Source organism: Pteronotus mesoamericanus, unplaced genomic scaffold (assembly GCF_021234165.1).
Source record: "Pteronotus mesoamericanus isolate MK-2021 breed Mesoamerican mustached bat unplaced genomic scaffold, CSHL_Meso_final contig_22, whole genome shotgun sequence".
NCBI lineage: Eukaryota > Metazoa > Chordata > Mammalia > Chiroptera > Mormoopidae > Pteronotus > Pteronotus mesoamericanus.
The window spans coordinates 8,987,768-9,009,799 of record NW_026555090.1 but is presented as its reverse complement, the minus strand read 5'-3'; the positions used below and the strand labels follow the sequence as shown (position 1 = coordinate 9,009,799).

The 22,032-nt window shown below is 47.7% G+C and overlaps 1 protein-coding gene across 1 annotated transcript in view; it reads left to right on the top strand.

Annotated features, from left to right (window-relative positions):
• The first annotated feature begins 1,962 nt into the window (after positions 1–1,962).
• The window catches only part of USP43 (ubiquitin specific peptidase 43), a 60,486-nt gene continuing 40,416 nt past the window's right edge, over positions 1,963–22,032 (top strand). The window contains exons 1-3 of the mRNA XM_054571250.1: positions 1,963–2,466; positions 9,402–9,533; positions 16,956–17,059. Of these exons, the coding sequence (XP_054427225.1) occupies positions 1,963–2,466; positions 9,402–9,533; positions 16,956–17,059 (740 nt within the window). The remainder of the gene's footprint in view (positions 2,467–9,401; positions 9,534–16,955; positions 17,060–22,032) is intronic.

Sequence of the window (22,032 nt, the reverse complement as noted above, 5' to 3'; positions counted from 1 at the left end):
TATTTTATTTTTGTATTTTTTTATTGTTTGATTTTAGACAGGAAAGGAGGGAGAGAAACACAGATGTGCTGTTCCACTTATTTACGCATTCGTTGGTTGACTCCTGCGTGTGCCCTGACCTGGGATCAAACCAGCAAACTGGGCATATCTGCAGGACCCTCCGACCAACTGAGCGACCCAGCCAGGGCTAGTTATTTTATTTTATTTTATTTTATTTTATTTTATTTTATTTTATTTTATTTTATTTTATTTTTTAAAATTCTCTAAGCCACTGTTTTACTTTTTGTATCGCAAGAATAAATTCCTGCCCCCAAGGCTGCTGTAAGAGGTAAGTAAAATAATGCACTAAAGCATCAGCAGAATTCCTGACACAGAGCAAGTTAAACATGAATTACAATGCTTTCTCCACTGTGTGTCCTTGGGGGTCTTGGGGTGACCATCAAAGATGAAATTTCATGGGTGCTTTTTTTTGGCCATAAAGTCTGTCCCCTGTGCGTGCCATCGGAAGGGCGAGGGACTGGGCATTGTATGTTAATCATCCAAAGGGAATTCTTCTCCGGAAAGGGTAAATAGTGATCCTTTCAGGAAACACCAAGGCCCCAGTGCACCGTACAGACTTTCGTCCTAAGCATATCCTTTAACTAATGCTCTTTTGTGTTGTTGTTGTTGTTGCATCTGGTCACTTGCATCTTATTTGGTATACCAAGGCCGATATTTAATAAATGGGATCTTTTATTTATCAAATACTTCAATAGTAACATTTCAGGATGTTGGTGCCATAACGCATTCTACTGATCATTTTTTGAGCTAGAAATCTATGAGAAATTCATTTTTCAAGACTTTGTCTGGTTAATTATAAACCAGACAGTTACAGGATAAAGTGAGCAGAGTCCCACAGTTACCCAGGGAATCAAGGGCCTGGCAAGGCCAAATGAATTCTGATTGGGCAACAATTCAGCAAGGATTTTGCGTTGAGGAATGAGCAGGTGACCGCGTAGGGGGCGTGTCTGAGATCCAGAAAACTGCCTGGTGAGCGAACGCTGTACAGCGCGAGGTTGGAGCGAGCCAACCTGTGGGGCTGGCAGGAGCGCTCTGGTTTTTCTGCTTACGGGTTTTGGGGCCTCAGTATATTGCCTTAACCTCCCTGAGCCCCTTTCTCCATCAGTTAAAGCAAGGATGATCAAGTGTCGCAAGTTTTTGTAGAAAGATTCTAACTTACTCCATAGTTTAAAAAAGCAAACCATAATCATCGGGTTATTTCACGTGGGGCAACACGCGGCTCCCAGTTCTGGTCCTAGGATGGCGGATCCCGGCAAAGGTTCTGCCTCCCCTACCCGCAGACGGGCTGGAAGGAGTGGCGCTAGGTGCCCACACACACCCGAGCCTGCAGCAGTGCACAAAAGCGCTCCCGTCCCTTTACACTTCCTAGTGCGCGACTCTCACCATGACAGAAACTGCCCTTGGGAGGGTCTTCCCTTTCTTTCCCTTTCCTACATATTCACCTGGACGTAATTACAAGAAATTTAGAAATAGCTAGGACTTTGCAAATTTACTAGGCGCTTTAAATTTTATCAGTCCTCTCATTTCCACAGCTTGAAGGCTGGGAGGGAAAAAGGGCAGACGTTAAATTCAGGTCCGTTGGTTTATGAAAGGTAAGGGGAATGTGAACTCCATGACTCCTAGTGTTTTATTCCCAGTCAGCGCCGCGGGGGCGAAGGTGGCGGCGGCAGGGATGGCGTTGGCTGGCCCGGCGCTGCCCTGGGGCGGAACCTGCGGCGGGATTCCCGCGCTGGGAGGGGCGGCCCCGCCCCTGACTCCGCCCCCGTCCCCGCCCCGTCCCCCCACACACCTGGTCCGCAGGTAGCCTGCACCCCGGCTCCTGTTCTGGACTGTAAAGGCCTGTTAGCGACTGGTCCTCTTGGGGCTCCGGGCTCCGCTCGGGGAGGCGCGCGGATAGGAGTTATGGAGCCGAGCACGGGGGCCGCGGAGGAAGGGGGTCCACCCGCGCCCCGGCTCCGTCGCCGCCGTTCCCTGCGCCGCCTGCTCAGCCGCTTCCTGCTGGCGCTGGGCAGCCGCTCCCGCCCCGAGGACTCGCAGCCCTGGCCGCAGCCCCAGCCGGAACACTGCGACGGCGACGGTGAGGGGGACTTTGCCTGCGCCTGGGCCCCGGCTCCAGCCGCGCCCGGAAGCCCCGGAGGGGAGCGCCCGCCCGGACACCAGCCCCAGCTCCCCGCCGGCGATGGGGCGCGGCCCCCGGGCGCGCAGGGTTTGAAGAACCACGGCAACACCTGTTTCATGAACGCTGTGGTGCAGTGTCTCAGCAACACCGACCTGCTGGCCGAGTTCCTGGCGCTTGGGCGTTACCGGGCGGCGCCCGGCCGCGCCGAGGTCACCGAGCACCTGGCGGCGCTAGTGCGCGCCCTCTGGACACGCGAATACACACCACAACTTTCCGCTGAGTTCAAGGTAGGCAGCGCCCTGCGCCTACGGCGCTCGCCGCTCGCCGGGAAGCTCGTTCCGGCCCTTTGGTTTCACTTCTTGAGAAGTGTGTGCTCCATCAGGAAAGGGTTTTCCTGGAACTTTCTTTAGATGGCATTTACGAGTTCCGCCGCGGGTTGTCGCCCTGGTTTTGAGCTGATTTGTTATGCCATCTCTCGTTTACGTTTTCATTAGGAATTAATCCCTCCCAGGTATTCTAAGGGGTTGAATGGAGGGAGCTGGCAGATTTGAGTGGTGTGTTCAGGTTTTTTTGTTTGTTTTTTTGGTTTTTTCCATTCAACCTTTTGTGGAAGTATTGAAAGCATGCAGGCCAGGCAGTGTTCTAGCTCCAGGGAGAGTTTCCAGTCTTGAGAGGTGCTGGGTGGGGGTTCCGACTTTGAAGGCTAAGGTTCGGAGGAAGGAGGTGACGCTTGAGTTGAGATCTGAATGATGAAGACTCAGGAATAACCCAGTTAGAGGGACCAGCACAGGCCTGAAGGAGCTGAGAACTGCAGGCACTTTAGGAAAAGTGTGGCAGGAGCCCAGGAGGATAGAGTGGGCGTAAATTAGGTTGGCCAGAGCGTGTAAGGTCTTGGAGGCAATGGGAGGGCGTTTGCGTTTTATTCTAAGCTCAACGGAAGCTGAGAACCTGCAGGCCTGGTGCTGAGCACTCAGGAGACGCAGTGGGTATCCTGTATCCCAAAGAGATGACATCTTTTTGCTTCGTGCAAATGAAATCCCCTAAGATGCGACAGCACGGGGTTGCTTCCGTTGGCCCCGGAATCGCGGTCTATTTACTCGGAATGTTACAAGGTCATGAGGTTTTCTTCCGAAGTTCCGAAGTTCCGCGTATCACTTCACCTGGGGTTAAAGCGGGGCGTTTATTTGGGGTCCCATTTGGATTCAGGAGTTTCTGATAATTGATGCGCATGGCTTACTTCCTGCAAAAAACAAACAAACAAATAACCCCCACAAAACCCCCCCGCAGCTCTGGGCGGAGAGTTGAAGCTCTCCATAGACCAGTGATTGTTGTTCTTGGGGGCGGGGGGCCGAGGGAGAGGGGGAACCTGTCAGTGTTCATTCCACAAGCATCACTGCTCTTGAGTTTCAGCCCGAGAAAGCAATCCTGCCCACGTGACCCACCGGGATGCCAAGCCCCGACTTCTCTCTCCAGCTTCCACCAGTGAAGCACTGTGTTGCAGGAATCAGTGGGTGGAATGGGCATCATTAATATCTCTTTTTTGGCAACATTTGCTTCTTAAATAGAGGCAGTATTGTGTAGTGGTTAAGAGCAAGATCTCTGAAGTTTTGAGACCTTGAGCAAGTTTCCAAATCTTGCTTTGCCTCAGCTTTCTTCATCTGTGAAATAGGGCCATAATGGTACCTCCCTTATTACAATGTAGCCGTGAGGAGATAAATGAGTTATATGTATAGCATTTGGCACAGCGCCTGGCCCTAAGGAACTTTTTATTTTTCTATCATTACACCTCCTCACCTGCAGAGACCAAGGAGTCCTGAGGAAGGAAGGCAACCTGTCTGTGCTTTTCTGAGGCCAGATGTGGGGGTCTCATCCAGTTACTGCAGGGATGGGAGAGATGAAGTAGCTTGAAAAAAAAAACTCCCGAATTACTCAGCACCCAGTGGCTCACCAGGATTTCCTCTCTCTCTACTGCTGTGTAGCCCCTAGGACCTGGAGGCGCCCTGCAAGCCTTGGGGAATGGAAGGGTAACCAAGCTGCTAATGTCACTGAGGGTGACGTAGTCTGGGCAGCCTGCCTTGGGGAGCATGGAGGATGCCAGAGCCCATGCTCACTTGGAGCTTTAGGTTTCAAACCTCGCTGATTGAAACCTAGGCGATCTCCTCTTATTTTATAGATGAAGAAATATTCATTCATCCAACCGGTATTTCTCTGAGTGTCGAGAGACACACTAACGGGCATGTGGAATCCAGGAGTGACGCGTAGAAAGCCTGACTCTGGGACCTCTCCCCAGGAACTTACAGATAGATGGATGGTAATGGAATAATCCCACAGGCACATGATTGGGGTTGGTGGCAAGTGCTAGAAAATAAAAATACAAGGAAGCCGTGGCAATTCTGGCAGGAGGCTGTGATTTGAGTAGGGGAGGCAGAGTGGGGAGGGGCGGGAGGGCTTCCCAAAAGAGATAACCATGGACTTGAGTTTTCTGGGAACAAGGGTCAACTGAGGACAGAAACTGAAAGTGCCAGTCGCTGAGTGGGGTGGGGCTGAGGAGCTAGACAGAATAAATACATGGTTAAATGAATTAATGAAAGCCTGTGTGATTAGAGGTGAGAGGCTGGAGGGTGGCTTGGGGACAAGCCACATAGGTTTCATAAAGGAGTTTGGTCATCGGGAGAGATTTGTAGCTTCAGACAGAGGAAGGGAGGAACTTGAGAAGGGACCAGCAGGCTGCCCTGAGTTCCCTAACGCCAGGTGTGCGCAGGGGATGGGCGGGCCTGTTCTCCCCCCCCCCCGCCCCCCGCACCGCCCCGACCTGGGCCCTGGGCCACCCAGCCTCCCACAGACAGCAGGACCACTCTTTGTTTTAAGAACAAATGAATAAGTACATTTAAAATATCCTGTCTTGGTGTTACCTATAATACGTTGCTTTTCTAATGATATAATGAAATACGTGTACGCTATAAAAAATTGGAAAGTTTAAAACTGTAAAAAGTGATCTGGGACTCCACTAGAGTTTATCTCTAGACATAATCATTATAAACACTGATGTGTTTCAAAGCATATACAAACAGTTGGAAATCCTAATTTCGTAACCTACTTTTTAAAAACTATTATCATGAGACTTTCTCCTGGTCGTTAAAACATTCTACAGGATTTAATTTCTAGTGGTTGCATAATATTTTATTAAATGAACAAATCCCTATGGAGACATTTATATACTATACAATTTTCAAGTTATCACACTGCATTAAAAATTCTTGTATTTAAATCGTCATCCTCAGCTCTGTTCATTTCCACAAACTTAATTCCTTGAAGTGAAATCGCAGGTCAAAACAAAGATGACTATTTTGTTATTTATATGTTTTCAAATCCTCTTTATTAAGATATAAATTATGTATTGTGAAATGTACCCATCAACAAATTGAGTTATATTTGACATACAATGTTGTGTAAGTTTAAAGTGTATAGTAGCCCCCCGCTGCCATCTGCAGGGGATACATCCCAAGACCCACAGTGGATGCCTGAAACTGTATATATAAATTCTACATACAAGTATACTATGTTTTTTCATATATATGTATATATATACACTTAGGATAAAGTACAGTTTAAAATTAGACACAGTAGGAGATCAACAATAACTAATAATAAAACAGGACAGTATAACAACGCACTGTAATAAAAATTATGTGAATGTGGTTTCTCGCTCAAAATATCTTATTGTACTGTATTTGCCCTTCTTGTGGTTATGCGAGATAATAAAATCCATGAGGAGGAGAGTGGCACAGGCATTGTGTCATAGCCTTGTGTTCAAGGATCGCTTGAACACACGGACAGAGATACCGGGACAGTCTCACCTGATAACCAAGGTTAGCTACTTGGTGACTAATGGGCAGAAGCTACACAGCGAGGATTCGCTGGGCAAAGGGGTGATTCGCGCCCCAGGTGGGATGGAGCGGGACCGTGCGAGGTTTCTCATGCTATTCAGAATGGAGCACGATTTAAAACTTACAAATAAAGGGTTTATTTTTTACATTTCCCACGTAATATTTTCAATCTTCAGTTGACCTCATGTAACTGAAAGTGCACAAAGAAAAATCAAGGATAAGGGAGGACTGCTGTACATCAGATTGATTTATCATACAAGGTACCATCCTTGTATGATAACTATTTGTTAATATTTTGCCTCATATTTCCTGGTCTTTTATATAGCTACAAATATATGTAAAATAATGTCAACTAGATATTTTTGCATTCTTTGGAAATGACAGAATAATTTATTTTCTTTCCTCATTAGTATTTCCGCAAGCATAATTTTTAAGGTCATCTACTGAGAGTGTCACAGGTTTTCCCCAAGTGATACTTAGAGATAACTTTGTGTGTATCTCTCATTTCTTAGTCTAAGTCCTCCAAAGTTTAATTACAGTTGACCTTTGAGCAACACTGGGGTTGGGGCTCTGACCTCCCCTGTGCCCCCGTAGTCAAAAATCCAAGTAGAACTTTTGGCTCCCCTAAAGCTTAACTACTAACAGCCTGCTGTTGCCCAGAGCCATACTGATAGAATAACATTCAATTAACACATATTTTATGTGTCATATGTATTATATGCTGTGTTCTTATAGTAAAGTAAGCCACAGAAAATAAAATGACAAGGAAAACACATTTACAGTATTTATTGATAAAACTTGCATAAGTGGACCTGCGCAGTCCTAAAGGGTGTGGTTCAAGGGTCAACTGTTCTGGTTTATATAAAAGAACATTTTTAAAGCCCCATCTTCTCTGTCTACTGGAAGTTGTCAAACTCTTTTGCTGGAGAGGGTGTTATCTGTAAAGCCAGTTATCAGTCTTGGATTAGCAGGACTGTCAGGAAGGGAAATGGATTTCACACGGAGGAAGAAGTAAAGCTGTAGACTTCTGAAGTGGCAAAGTATGTTCGGGGCACCTGAGTGACTCATTTACCTGGAGCTTTGAAACACCTGAGAGACAGGGCTGTGGCCAAACGGGAGAAAGAGTTTGGACTACTAGGTAGTGAGTAGAGAGTCAGGAGGGTTTGGAGTTGAGGTGCGTTGTGTTCTCCAGCTTTAGGAGGCTGGGTCTGTCCTGCCACGTGGCCCGTGGGTCGGCAGGGGGCGACTGTCAGGGCCGGACTCCTTTGAAGGTGGTAGCTATTGTCAGCTGGGTCGCTGAAGTTAGGACTCAACAATGGGAATGGGACTTGGCAGAAGTAACCTGGGAGCCAGAATTCAGAGTGCTCGACAACTGACTGATGTGGGTGTGAGAATCTGAAAGAGGACACAGACATGAAAAGAAAGAGCTGATTTCAGGGATTTTGCGTCGGAGGGGCTGGTTGCTCCCCCAGGAGCGAGCTGGGGCTGAGGATACAGGTTGGAGGGTGGCCGAGCGGGCGGATGTTTATGTAAAGTACAGGATGCCCCGTTAAACTTGAACTTCAGGTAAAAGTGGCTTTTTAGTATAAATATAATCCCAAATATTGCATGGGACATACTTATGCTACCAATATTGCTTATTGCTTATTCATTATTCATTTTATTCACTAAATCTGGCCGCACTATAAAGTGCACAGACACTGGAGGAAAGGATCCAAACCAGACCCTGCGGTGGCCAGACTAGGGTGACTGGAATATCGACTCAGCACCAGCACTTCAATTAATCAAATCTTTTTATTTTATTTTATTGATTTTTATTTTTATTTCTGTCCATCACGACATAGCTCCACTGCCCCCTCTTAGTCCTCTACCTACTCCCCTGCCCCGGCAACCACCACGCAGTTGTCCGTGTTCCCCGTCCCCGAGCTGCCAGCCTGCTCTCCGTCCAGGAGTCTGACTTGATTTCGCTTGTTAGCTCGGTTTGTTCATTAGCTTCCACATCTGAGTGAAATCATATGGTGTTTGTCTTTCTCTGGCTTATTTCACTTAGCATAACGTTCTCCAGGTCCATTCATGCTGTCACAAAGGGTAAAATGAAATCTTGAATTTCGCTTCAAGGAAAGATGAAAAGAAAGAAAAAGACTAAAGCCCAGCCCACGGGGTTCGATCAGCAGCGGGAGGTTTGTCCGGGCCCACAGCCTCGCTCAGACGGCTCCCGTAGGTGGGTGCACGCAGAGAGCAGGCCGGGGTGCAGTGAGGCCCGAAGCCTGGCTCTGCAGTCTCGGGTGGGGGCACACACACGAACAAGACGATTCGCTTACACGCAGGCGCTCATGCTTGCACGTGCACTAAAAAAATTACCCCTGGAAAGATGCTTAAGACACTCACTGCTAAGAGCGGCCTGCCTTTGGGCTTTGGGGAGGGGTCTGCGGGGGCTGGAGATGCGTAGACTTTTCATTACTGTCCTTTTTTAAAAATATATTTTGAATCCTTTTTTTTTTTTGAGTATCTGCATATACTCCCCCTTTGAAATAAACTTTTTAAAAGCTGGAATTCGCATTTACACAGAAAATGACAGAGTTGTTACACAATTTAACAGGACTGTCCAAAGGGCATGGGGAATACAAGTGTCCTGAAGGCAGGAGTCCTGTCTTGTTCACCGCTGTCCCCAGTCCAGAGAAAAGTGCCTGGCACATGGAAGGCACTCCCTGAATATTTATGAAAGGAACGGAGGTTGAAAATGATCAATCATTTTGTGATCTAACCACAGAAAGAGAAGTTTGTGCTATGTTTTGCACATATTAGAAGAGGCAGTGAAGGCGCTACATGCACGGTATTTAAGGAAGTCCATGTACTGGGCCAGGGGGTCATCCACCAGGAGCGCGTTGGCGCTGTGGGAGAGAATGAAATCACTGAGGGAGGGGGCACGGCCAGAAGCTGTCCACCTGCGGGGTGCACAGAGGGCGACAGCGCGGGAACAGACTGACGGAGGGCCACCAGGGAGCCTGCACCCCGGCCATCAGGGCCGATGGCCAACAGAATCACAGTATTCAAGAGCCCGCCCTGTGGGTTCTCAAAGGACAGGACGTGCATCAGGAGTCTTTCTGGTAAACAGGGTGCCTTCCCCTACACAGAAAACCCGGCGGCATCTGGGACGCTGCCCGCAACGGGCAGCCTTCTGCGGGCAAGACCATTGCTCGCCCCGTGTTGTCTGCGTGTTGTCATCCCTGGGGAGGGCTGAAGGGGGACCGCTGGGAGAACGGGAGCTGATAGGCCCGTATTGGGCTGCTGGAGGGGCCTGGGTGACCCTCCGGTTTTCTTGCTTTTCCTTTCAGAATGCAGTTTCCAAGTACGGTTCGCAGTTCCAAGGCAACTCCCAGCATGACGCCCTGGAGTTCCTGCTCTGGCTGCTGGATCGTGTGCACGAGGACTTGGAGGGCGCGTCCCGGGGGCCAGGGTCCGAGAAGGTCAGTCGCTCTCGAGACAGCACGTCGGGTTTGATTTTCCTTTCTCCCCTTGACTATTTACTCAGCTCCTCTAACAGGAATCTTGAAACTCAGATTCTTAAATTGGTGTGTATTCTGGCCGCGGCTCCTTTCCTGTAGCTCTGTTTTGTAGAGAGCGCATTTTCTCCCACTGCAGTATTTTCATCCTCTCTTATCCAAGTGATACAGAGAATAAGGTTTCCTTTTGGCCTAAAGTTTGAAAAATTCCCTTTTTGTCAATATTCTGTGTGTGCGGGTGCTTGTCTGAAGCCACGAGTGCCACTGCTTCTCAGACGGCATCATTTTAGCTCCACCATTGCTTTCTCGGTGACGCGTCCTACAGAGCACTGATGCCCAGTCTTCTTGTCTCCAGACACAGGGTGGATGATCTTTACATGTGTGCACTTCCCATTCCCAGATGGTCCAACCTTTGAGAATAAGAGAGCGCTACAGTCATGTGTAACAGCCAGTTAATTGATACATCAGCTGTGTTCTCCATGGGCTTTGCTAATAAAGATCGATGGTGGGTTCTGCTCTACTGCTGCCCTTTTATGTCTCACTTAAGAGAGGAAAAGCGAGTGAAGTTATTGTACCGTGAGGAAGCCAAGTTACAGCAATACCCATGAATAAGCTGCTGTAATTTAAAAAATGGTTCACAAGCCACGGCGATGAATCAGTCACGCATTGTTTTGATGTGTCTCAAAGCTGATCCAGATGCAGCTGCGGGAACTGCTTTACCAGTGCTTTTGTTTTACATCTGGACACTTTATTTCTGTCCTGCTTGTGAATCCATTAAAAAAACCCGGTGGAGGTCTTTCAGCCTTTCAACCGTCACCTTCCCATCCTTTCATTACTTGCTTGGAGCCCATCATTCTCAAGTCATAAAGAATGAATGGCAGTTGCAGTCATGCAGGGCGAATAAGTCTAGCGAGCTAACGTGCTGCATGATGACCGTACCTGATAACCCTGGAAATTTGCTAAAGGAGTAGCTTTCAGGTGCTCTTACCGCACACAACAAGGGTAGCTTTGTGAGGAGCTGGATATGTTAGTTTGATGGTAGTAATCATTTCACTTCGTGTACGTCTATCAGGTGTTCATGTTGTATACCTTAAAGATATACAATTTTTATTTTAAAAAATGAATGGCTTGGGAAATTGGATCTTTTTTTTTTAAACTTTTTCTCGTAGCCAACTATTATCTTGTTTCTTTCTCTTTGAAAATGACAAGTTGCAGCTTTAAGAGAAAGAGAATAGGATCATGTATGTCTCAAATAAGAAAACATTCATTTTAAACAACAGTATAATATCATTAAAAGCAAAGAGTTTGACAGGCTGCCAACAGTCCTCATGCCCAAGACAGCAGGCTGTCAGATGCATGGAAGGAGGGAAGAAATGGGTGTACAGTATGTGGTGTTCCTCAGATCACACCCTGGAGAGTTATATACCGTATGAATAACTATTGTCATTTATGGAGAGGTGCTAGGGTTATTATCCTCCTTTTAAATATGGGTAGCATAATATAATATACATGTGCAATAATATAATATCTAATAATTTAATATAATATAATGTATACATATATATTATCTGCATATATAAGAATCAGAGAGGTAGGGTAACGTACCCAAAACAACACAGCTAAAGAAGGGACGGAATTAGGATTCTAGTGCGGGGGTGGAGGAGGTGGTAGTTTAGTTTGAAAGCCTGTTTCCTTATTTGAAAAAGAACCACTCCAGTCACCCACAGAACACACAAATGAAACAAAGCAAGTACATCACCACACAGTACCTGGAAGGACCATGCACTCAAAGGCTATATTGGTTTCCCTGGGTTGCGGGATTAGGGGTGATTTTTCTTTAACATACAGTGATTTTCTATTTATCTTATTTAGGCCCTTTTAGTTGCAAGTGACAGAAATTTCACTTGATTCAACTTAAAGAAAGAACATTTATTGGCTTTTAGAACTTGCTAATCAAAAGGTTGTACCAGCTTCAGGCAAGACTGGATCCAGGTACTCACACGATGTTACCAGGTCTTTGTCTCTCTATCTCTTGTCTCCGGCTTCATCCTCAGGCTGGCTCTGCCCTCACAGTGACAAGAGGGACCCCTGAAATGCTCAAATGTTCTTTAGAGTTTGGGGTTCCAGAAAAAGCCCAGGGAAGATGTAATTGTCCCAGAGTGGTTCATATGTCCATCTCTGGGCAGGTGGCCTGCAGAATGGAATATTCTGATTGGGCACACCTGAGTCGTATGCCTGCATGTGGGGTTGGGGAGCGGGTGAACCCCACCCTAATCACATGGCTAAGGAGAGCTTTTTAAGGTTCCGGCTGGGTTGCTTCCCCAAAGAAAGGAAGGCTGAGCAAACAAACATGTCCACTACACCATGCATTTTATAATCTTAGAGTGAACACATTTGGAAATCAGAATAATGTACTTTTTAAGAAAAGATACTGTTTGTTGAATATTTGTTATGTGCCCCGCATCTAATTTGATGCTTTTCATGATTTTACTACTGACACACAGGAGACACTCAATAAGTTCTTGAATGGTTGAATAATTGAGTAGTCATGTTTTCTTATTTGTAAGGATAGCTCATATTTTATTTACTTTATTTTATTATTATTTTTTTTTCACATGCATTGACTCATTTAAATCCACACAAACAACTGATTTAAGCAGAGGCTAGGTCATAAGGTTATCCAGGGAATGGCAGAGCCTGGATTCGAACCCGGGTCGACTGGTTCCAGGGCTGCTGCTTCTTGTGAGGAAGTCTCAACCATAATGGCCACCACCCAGGCGGGTGCCTCACACAGTGACTGGGAAAGCGGCCGGGTCACAGGGATGACTTAGAACAGGGAGGGCGGAAGTCTGCTTGGCTTGGGAAAACCAGAAGGAAAATGAGATGAGAAGCCAAGCAGATATGGACAGGTTCCTCTTCCAGGCACCCTCACCGAAACCAGCTCCCCCTCTTAGTCTAGGAACAGCAGTGAAGACTGGGCTAATTCTCCTGTTTTACAGTGAGCAGGAATTTAGGTTAAGTTGCCCAAAGTCACTCAACTTTTGCTTGGGAGATACAGAATTGAACCCAGTCTGCCTGCTTCAGAGCCAGCGAGCTGGGTCCCTTTCCTCACCTGAGCGTCTGGTGCCTTCGCAGTTCCCCTTCCTGCTGGCTGCTAGGAAAGGCCTCGGGTCCTGTTCCCCTGCCCCCTGCTCCCTGGCCCTTCCTCCCGGGAGTGTAAGAGGGATCGACCACCTTTTAAATTGCCTTTCAATCTTCCTCTTTGTCCCTTGGCGGCAGGTAAAGGCAAGAAAACAGAGATGTTAAGTAACTTGCCCCAAGTCACACAGCAAGTAAGTGGGAGAGCCAGGATCCAATTTAGGAAATTCAGTTCTAGACCAGGGTTTCTTAACCTCAGCCCTTCTGATGTTCGGGGCCAGTCCGTGCCTTGTTGTGGAGGTTGTCCTGTGCATAGTAGCATTCGTAGGGTCCTGGTACCCAGAAGATGCCGCTGGCCCCCCTCAATTGTGATCGATAACCAGAAATGTCTCCAGACATTGCCAAAAGTTCCCTGGGGGCAAAAGCTCCCCCTCTTCTGGTGAGAGCCTTTGCTTTCAACCAAACCTTTCTCTAAGATAACATTGAGTTTTTTTAAGCCAAGAAGGCCCACAAATAATTCTTTTTCACAACCTCAAGACCCACATAGAAGCAGCCATAGTTCCAATTTGCAATATGCCCCACTTTTATGTGTTCTCTGCACTGTGACCCTTTCAGACAGGAAATAAGAACACATCACTCTTCTGCTTAAACTGCTCTGGTGGCTTCTTGTGCCACTCAGAACAGCGTCCAGACTCCAATGTGGCCAATGGGGCCCGCCCTGCCCGGGCCTGCCAACCGCTCAGCCTGGCTTCGGGTCCCACATCCCTAGTTTGCACTCTCGGCCGTGCTGGCTGCTTTCTGTTCCTTTAATGGGCCAAGAGTGTCCGGAGCACACCGCGACCAGCAAGGACGGGGAGGCTGGGGGCCAGGGAGAGGAGCTTGCCCAGCGCTTAATGTGGTGTGATTGAAACCAGAAAAGATCTTTCCTTCTGTCTTGGGTCGAAGCCTCTACTGAAATCTGCTGTCAGGAAGTCAGGCCACCTGCGGAGGCCTGGCTGCCGGTGCTCGAAGGGACGGAACAGAGCTGCTGGGATGATTTGGCAAAAACAACAACAACAACAACAACAACAAACCAACTTCATTTCCCTGTTCCAAGAAGAAAAGGGACTATCCTCTGCATAATTCTGAGCAGTTTTTCTTTTTGAGGTTATTTCTTTCTTTTTTTTTTTTTTTTTTAAATTTTTATTTATTTATTTTTAGAGAGAGGAGAAGAGAGGGAGAAAGAAGAGGAGAGAACCATCAATGTGTGGTTGCCTCTCATGCACCCTCTACTCGGGACTTGGCCCATAACCCAGGCATGTGACCTAGCTGGGACTCGAACTGGTAACCCTTTGGTTCTCAGGCAGGTGCTCAATCCACTGAGCCACACCAGGGCTTTGAGGTTATTTCTGTTTCAGAACTTATAAAAGCCATACAGCTAGATTTATTGAAACTGGAATAGAAAGCATAAGGACCACTTTCTTCTCTGTAACTGTAATGATTCTCAAATGTTTTCATCTGGAAGAAAGGGCATATTTCCTTCTCCTTCAGGCACTCTCACACCAGCAGTCCTTTTCGCGACTCTTACAGAGCTAAGAAAGGGGTGAGGCTGGGGAGAGGAGTAGGAAGCTAATATTTATTAAGCGCCTACTGTGAGCCAGGCAGGATACACACCTCTTCTTCTCTGCTCATATTCATGGCCCCGAGGTGGGTGTGATGCTCCTTTTTTTTCAGATGTGGAACGAGAGATGTTCCGGGTCCCTTGGCTGGTGGAGCAGAGCCAGCCTGCTCTGACCTCATTCACAGTCCGTGTTTTGTGAACGGTCCTCTGCTGCCTCTCACTGCAGCCTCATTCAGGACTTTCCCTTTCCATACCCCATCCCGGGGTGACTCCATCCACGGCTGCGCCCAGAGCCCCATGTTACCGCCCCGATGCAGAAGCAGCCTGTGCCATTGTGAGGTCTTCAGCGGACTCAAATCAGAAGGCAACTTAGGCGAAGGCCACGGGGCAGCCCACAGGATCAAAGTGAAGGCTGGAGAACCAGGCTTGGAACTGGCGGGAAGCAGACAGCCCTGGGGTGGGGCTCTCTCCGTGGCAGGAACTGTTCTGGCCTGGGTCCTGCTGGAATGGCTGTTTTCAGTCTTGCTCACTCTGCTTGTGATTCACATGCATGGTAGTGTCATCTCAGCAGTCTAGCTCAGGGCGTGTGTCTGTCCTTTGGGAAGGGAGAACAGGACCCCTGGTTAAAGAGCCTTCCCCTCCTCCCCATGGGCTGGATTCAATGTTCCAAAAGGGGCACCACTGCCAAGGAGAGGAGTGAATCCTGGGCGGCCAGAAATACCAGTGTCCGCTCTGCATCCAAGTTCCGTGTTCTCTGGGCCCTTGGTTGATTTGCTGGTAGATAGCTCTACCTGGATGTGCTCACCCTCCAACTTGGCATGCCTGTCCCTGACCCACTTCTTCTGACTCTGTTCACGGACCGGGCATTCTCTAGGCACCAGATTGGAAGCTTGGAGTTGATCCTGTTTATCTGCTCCCTTCTTTCTCCCTCTGCTCCCCTACGAGGGGCTCTGTCATGAGCTGCGTACACAGGGTGCCTGAGTCCATCCCTCCTTACCCTTTTAACAGCTCCTGCTCTAGTTCACCCTGTTGTACCCGGACCCTCGAGCGTCCTAGTCCTGTCCTAACTCCAGACTTACCCTCCTTCATCCTCTGTGCCTCTGTCAAGTTAAAGCATCTCTCCCTGCGTGTGGCTTTTCGTAGGTTCAAAACCCATCAGGTGCTTCCAATCGTGTAATGACAACAACAATAAACACTTAAACAATATGTATGAACTCTTTTAATCTCCAACCTTTCCTATCAGATAGGTATGATCATTCATTATCCTTTTATTACAGTTGGGAAACCTTGGAGCAAAGAGATTAGGTAAATTATTTATCTGGATCAGAGGCTGAGTAATCCTACCAGCTAAGTGCCAATGCAGGGATTTGAACCCAGACAGTCTGACTCCAGAGTTTAATTTTTAACTCTGGTACTGTGCCCATTTCCGAACAAGATGATCTTCTTTAGGACACTGAAGGCCCCACCCAACGTGGCTCCAGATTCCCTTTCCAGTCGTATTTCCTGCTTCCCCTTGCACATCCTATATTCTGGTCAGATTGGGTTTAAGAAAACAGTGGAACAAATAAGAGTGACCATTCTTGAGTATTTGTTACTCTTATTTGTCCCACTATTTTATCATGGAAATTTTCAAACAAGTTGAATTAATTATACAGTGAACACCTCATACCTACCATCTAGATTCTATAATTTGTATTTTATTAAAACTACTTTATCACATATTTATCCATCTATTCATCCTTGTATCTACTCATTACTCCCCTATGTTTTCCACATCTTATATTTTTTGATGCATTTTAAATGAAATTTCAGACATTGGTATACTTCACCCCAAACCCTTCACATATGTCCCCTGTCACTGGCTTTTTGAAGAACCTGGCCTTAGAGACTGCAGTGATTGGCCACAAGCCACAGCATCCCTGTAGCCAGCAGAAGCTGGAAGAGGCAAGGAATGTCTGGAGGTGGTGCAGTCTTGCCAACACTTGATTTAGGGCTAGTGATGCTAATTTTAGATTTCTGGCCTTGAGAACTGTGAGAGAATAAATTTCTGCTCTTCTAAGCCACCAGTTTGTGGTGATTTGCTACAGCAACAGTAGAAAACTTAAACATAAGGGAGGACAAAGGAGGATCAATAGAGCTGATATGTGGCGTGAGGGAGGCTCATGCACTAATCTAAAGTGCAAGGTGGTTCGTCTGAGAAAGATGGTCAAGTGAAGGCTGGCTCGCTGGAAACCGAGGGCAGCGATGGCTAGCAGGTGGAAACTTGGGTGCGGGCGTGCTGGAGGTCACAGCAGCAGTCCCCCGTGAAAGGTTCTAGAGGCAGCTAGACAAACGAGGCCCACCAGGATGGAGATAACAGACAGGGTCGTAAGTTCAGAGGTGGTGGTCGAGGCTGGGTGAGCATGTGTGAGTGCTGGCCAAGGCTGATGCTGCAGTCTGCTCTCCCAGCCCGTTCTCCCTCAGGGAACTTGTGATGTCAAGAGATGGAAGGTGCAAGGAGTTATGGTAAAGGCAACACTGAAGGCCCGGGTTCTGCGAGTCGAGGCCCAGAGGCGGGTGCTGTGGCCCAGGACGAGGCCGGGGCTGTCTGGAAGCAGTGGAGAGATGGAAGGTGTATTAATGTGCTTCCTTTCCTCATTGCCTTGCAGCTTCAGCCTGAAGCCAGTCAAACCTCGGAGAACCACCTGTCGCCATCGGCTCAGCTTTCGCTAGGTCAAAGCTTTGTGCAAAGCCACTTCCAAGCACAATATAGGTAAGAATGGGGTGTGTGTGGAGTCGCCTGAGAGTTCAGCAAACTTACACCCGCTGGACGCCAGTCTCCTGTGGTCAGGCTCACCTGAGGTCACACCACCACAAGCGCCCTTCTCGCTGCCTTCAGAAACCTGCAGTAACCACTCGCTCCTGGGCTCCTGACCTGCAGTATTTCTCCTCTTCCTTCTTGCTGGCTTCTGGGCTCCCGTCTCCCCTTGAAGGAGGGGTGATGCCAGAGTGGTTCTGCAGACGGTGACCGTGGGGGCCAGGGTCTCCCCAATAGGCAGCCTTTGGGTGAGACCCTTGCTATTTCTTTATAGCCGGAGAGCCCGGTTTAACCAGTTATCATGAGTTCAAAATTTCCCAGCATTATAGAGGATATTAAAAAAAAATTGTAATTACATAGCTTTCAACTTCAGCAAAGTTGTCTTTGGGCTTTTATATATGAGAGTTTAGAGATTCATACAAGGCAGAATATTTTGAAGTATTATAATGTTTTTTTGATATAAGTATGAAGTCATATTTTATTCCATATCAGACTTTTAGAAGCAATTTACTAACTTTTTTATATTTCAATTACAGTTGACATTCCATATTATTTTTTAATAGTTCAGGTGTACAGCATAGTGATTAGACATTTATATAATTTGTGAAGTGATACCTCCACCCCCCAATAAGTCTAGTACCCACCTGGCACCATCCATAGTTAATACAGTGTTACTGACCCTGTCCCCTGTTCTATACCTTACATATCTATGACTGTTCTATAACTACCAATGAGTACATCTTAATCCCTTCACATTTTTCCCCCAGACCCACAAGCCCCCTCCCAATCTGTCAACCATCAGTTTGTTCTCTGTATCTATGAGTCTCTTTCTGTTTTGTCTATTTTGTTTTTTAGATTCCACATATAAATGAAATTATATGGCATTTGTCTCTCTCTGTCTTATGTCCCTTAACGTAAGGTATTAAATGTTTAACAAAAGCACTAGAAGTCAGAAAGTGAGAGGCCAGAAAGGGAAGAAACCCCTGTGGGCTTCTCAGAGGGGGTGTGCCTTTTGATGGGCTCTGGAGGATGAATAGGATCGAAGGGGTGGGGACATCTTCAACAAGAATAAAATCTGCTTAGAGGTGGGAATGAGCACAATGATCAGGATCAAGGGGAATCCACTGTTACAGAGAACATCCTCGAAGTGATGTGCTCACCTGTGTGTTTTTAAATGTATTCCCTTATATGAGCCTCAGGAGATGAGTTACAATCTGGGAGGCTGGGCTATTTGTGAGATCACACATGGTAAGTGGCGAACCAGGGTTTGACTTTGGATAGATAGCTCTCCGAAGCGCAAGTCCTGCTTTTTGCCTTCTTTGTCATTCTTCCTCTGGTTGCTTTTCCATCTCACCTTGTTTTAAGTGATGCTCTGCAGCTACTCCAGTTGTGTGGACACACTACCCTCTGGTTCTCTGTTATGGATAACAAACTGTTTTTAAAATATCCTTCTGGATGTTGCATTAAATCACTTTCAAAGGTGTGCTTTTCTCTGAGTCTTTTGGAGCCTGTCCTCTTTCCTTCGCTCTGCTGTGTTTTTCCTAGGCCTCCTGTTGTTTTTTTTCTCTTATTTAAACCAAGGAACGATTATTCAGTCTTCCAGAATTCACTTACTAATAGTCATTTGCTTCCAAACTTTGGGGGCACTTGTGTTTCTTGTGTTGGGAAGGAGGAGATGACTTAAAATGGCCCAGAAACTCTCTTCATTTAGGATTTGTTTTCAGTAATTGCCAATCAAGTAGACTGGACATAAGCACTGTCTCTGAGGGGATTGTTGATTTAGGAAGACCGGATAGTACCCGAAACACTTTGAGAAGTTGCCGGAGTGGCTTTTCACTGGAGTGGGGCAGAAAATCCGCAACCCTAGAGAAGTTCTCCCAGACCGACCCCCTCCCTGCCCCTGCCCGCCAACTGGGCTTGGGGGAAACCATGGGACCCTCTGCTCCTGCCTATTGGGTAATTAAAATCTCTTCTAAATGAGCCCAGATTTCATTGTTCCCCCTGAAGAGAGGCCCACGTTTCCTGAGAGCCATGGTGCTGCGCTACAAGGTATGCACAGAGGAAACCCAGAGTTCACGGCTACTGACCTTTTTAGCCTAGAAAGCTGCCTGTAGGGTGTTGGTCTTGCCTTCAGGTGCCCAAAGCACAGGCTGCCTAAAGCAAAACTGAGACAGAGGAAAAGAAGACCATACAGAGGAGGGAAAAGGAAGTATAAGGTGTGGACATGTTCAAGTGCAGGAGAAGGTAACCAGTAGTTGCCACGAGGTACCACTCATGGGTGTTCTGGTGCAATAAACTCACTCATTTCTCTGCTCACTCTGTTCTTTCTGTTCTCTTCCCCTCTTGCCCACACATACATTCTTCTTTTTTTGTTTTTTGTTGTTCTTTTTTTATCCTAACCCAAGGATATATTTATTGATTTTAGAGAGAGATGGGATGGGGGAGAGAAAGAGAAACATGGATCAGTTGCTTTCCAGGTGTACCCTGACCGGGGATCTAACTCGCGACCTAGGTATGTGGCCTGACCAGGATTTGAACCCCCAACCTTTTGGTGTATGGGATGATGTTCTAACCAACGGAACCACCTGGCCGGGGCACACACACTCACTTGTTCTTCTCTGAAATATCTGAGTGCCAGATATTGTGCTGGGTCTAGCAGTTACAATGAGGAACATAATAATTCCTTGCCCATGAGTAGATATGCTAATGAAATATATCCATTTATAGTCTAGATAGTTCATTCAGGCCCACTATGTGCCAAATTCCCTTGTGGGTGCCTGGAATGAGCTGTGAACAGGCCCCAGCGCCTGTTCTCATGGAGCTCGCGTTCTGCTGGGGGTCGGGGGTTAGATAACAGACCTCAGCAAACAGCTTGCCGAGGCGATTCGTGAAATGATGAGGCGTCACCTGGGAGGTGCGTGAGGCAGCCAACCTCAGATAAGGGGGTCAGGGAAGGCTTCTTTCCAGAGGGGACATTTGAGCCGAGAACTGAATGACAAGGAGTTAGTCATTCAAATACTTGGGGACAGGACATTCCAGGCAAAGGAAATCGCAGAGACAAAGGGCCTGGGGTGGGAATGATCTTGGCAAGTTCAAGAGACAGAGAGCCGCCAAGTCGCAAGGGGCTGGGGTTCAGTTTGGCGAGGCGGAGGGGGGACTGGTGATGCAGGTGCCCGACGCAGGTGGGGTTTGGTCTAATGGGCACAGGAAGCCACTGCTGCGTTTAAGGCAGGGGGTGGTCTAGTGACTGATTTAAGAGGTGACGCTGGGCCCTGGCTTGGTGACTGGAGCATTGTCCTGGTAACCGAAAGGTTGCGGGCCCGTCGCCTGGCCAGGGCGCACATACCTAGGCTGCGGGGTCATCCCTGGTCCCGGCATGGGCATGTGTGACCCGTGGTCCTGATGCATTCGATTCCCAGTCCCAGCACAAATGATTCCTGGTCCTGGTATGGACCGCTGGTTCGGGTGGACACAAAGGCAACCAACCAATCGATGCTTTTCTCACATTGATGTTTCTCTGTCTCCCTTCCTCTCTCCCTTTCTCTCTCTCTCTAAAAAAGCAAATGAGAATGTCCTCGGGTGAGGATAAAAAAAAAAGAGGTGACGCTGATTGTTATGGGCAAGTGAAGGGAGGCAAGACTGGAGGCTGAAGCAGCGGCTGCTGTCCTGCCGTGGTCCCAGTGGGTGCATGGTGGTGGCTGGGACCCCGGGGAAGGTGGTGGAGATGGAGAGAAGGGGGTGGGGCAGCAGGGGACATGTTTGGGGTATAGAGACAACTGGACTTGCTAATGGGTTTAAGGGTGTGGGGTAGCGGGACTGGCGGAAAGATGAGAATCTAGGGTGACTCCTGGGTTTTTATATCACTATCTCCGGTAAGTGCTTTGAAGGAAAAATTGAGGATGCTTTGAAGTACATGTGACAGATGTGAAAGAGAAAAAAGAACTCTTGTTTCCTTACACTACTCTTTACTACCTCACTTACTTCTGAAACCAGACGTGTGGGTGTTTTTCCCACACCAGGCAATTCTGCAATTCTCTCTGGACACCACCTGGTGTCCTACAATTTACTCAGTTCTGACACTATCTACTGGAGATAGCATCGGGTCCCGCAGGCTGCGGGCTCAGTCCCACAGGACTCCTCCCCCACAGACACCAATGACAAGTTCCAGGTTGTCACCGGTGCTTCTAACCGACGGGCTATGAGCAAGAGGTTCCCGCGACCCTTCTTCTGAGTTGAGAGTTTGTTGGAGCAACTCACAGAACTCAGGCAAAGAGTTTACTTACTAGATGGCCAGTTTATTATAAAAGGATACAACTCGGGACAGCCAGAAGGCAGAGGGACAAGGTGTGTGGGAAGGGGCGCAGAGCTTCTGGGCGGGGCCCCTACCCACCCAGCACCTCCACATGGCCACCAACTGGAAGCTCTCCAGACCCCTTCAGCCAGGGTTTTTGTGGAGGCTTCATTAAATAGGTACGATTGATTAAATTATTGGCCTTTAGCGGTGAACCTAACCTCTGGCTCTCTTCCTTTCCTGAGGGAGAGGGAGGCTGAAAGTGCCAACCCTTTAGTCACGTGGCTGGTTCCCTGGCAGCCAGCTCTGCCCTCTGGTTTATAGGGGCTTTCCAGAAATCCCTCAATAATGTGACTCAGGTGGGGCTGTAAGGGGTTGTGAATCACCGAAGATGCTCTTTTTCACCTGTATTCTTGCTCTTATCCGGACATGTCGAGGGTTTAGGAGCTCTGTGCCAGCAGACGTGGAGGCCCAATATATGCTTCTTATTCAAATCACAGTATCACAAGGTGCCTGACTGGGACAGGGTGCGTCAGGAGAGGACGCCTCAGGAATTGACATCCGCGCCAAGCGGATGTTAAGGACTGCTAGTGCCCTTTGTGTAGATTACTGTAGGATGATAAGTAAGCGGCAAGGT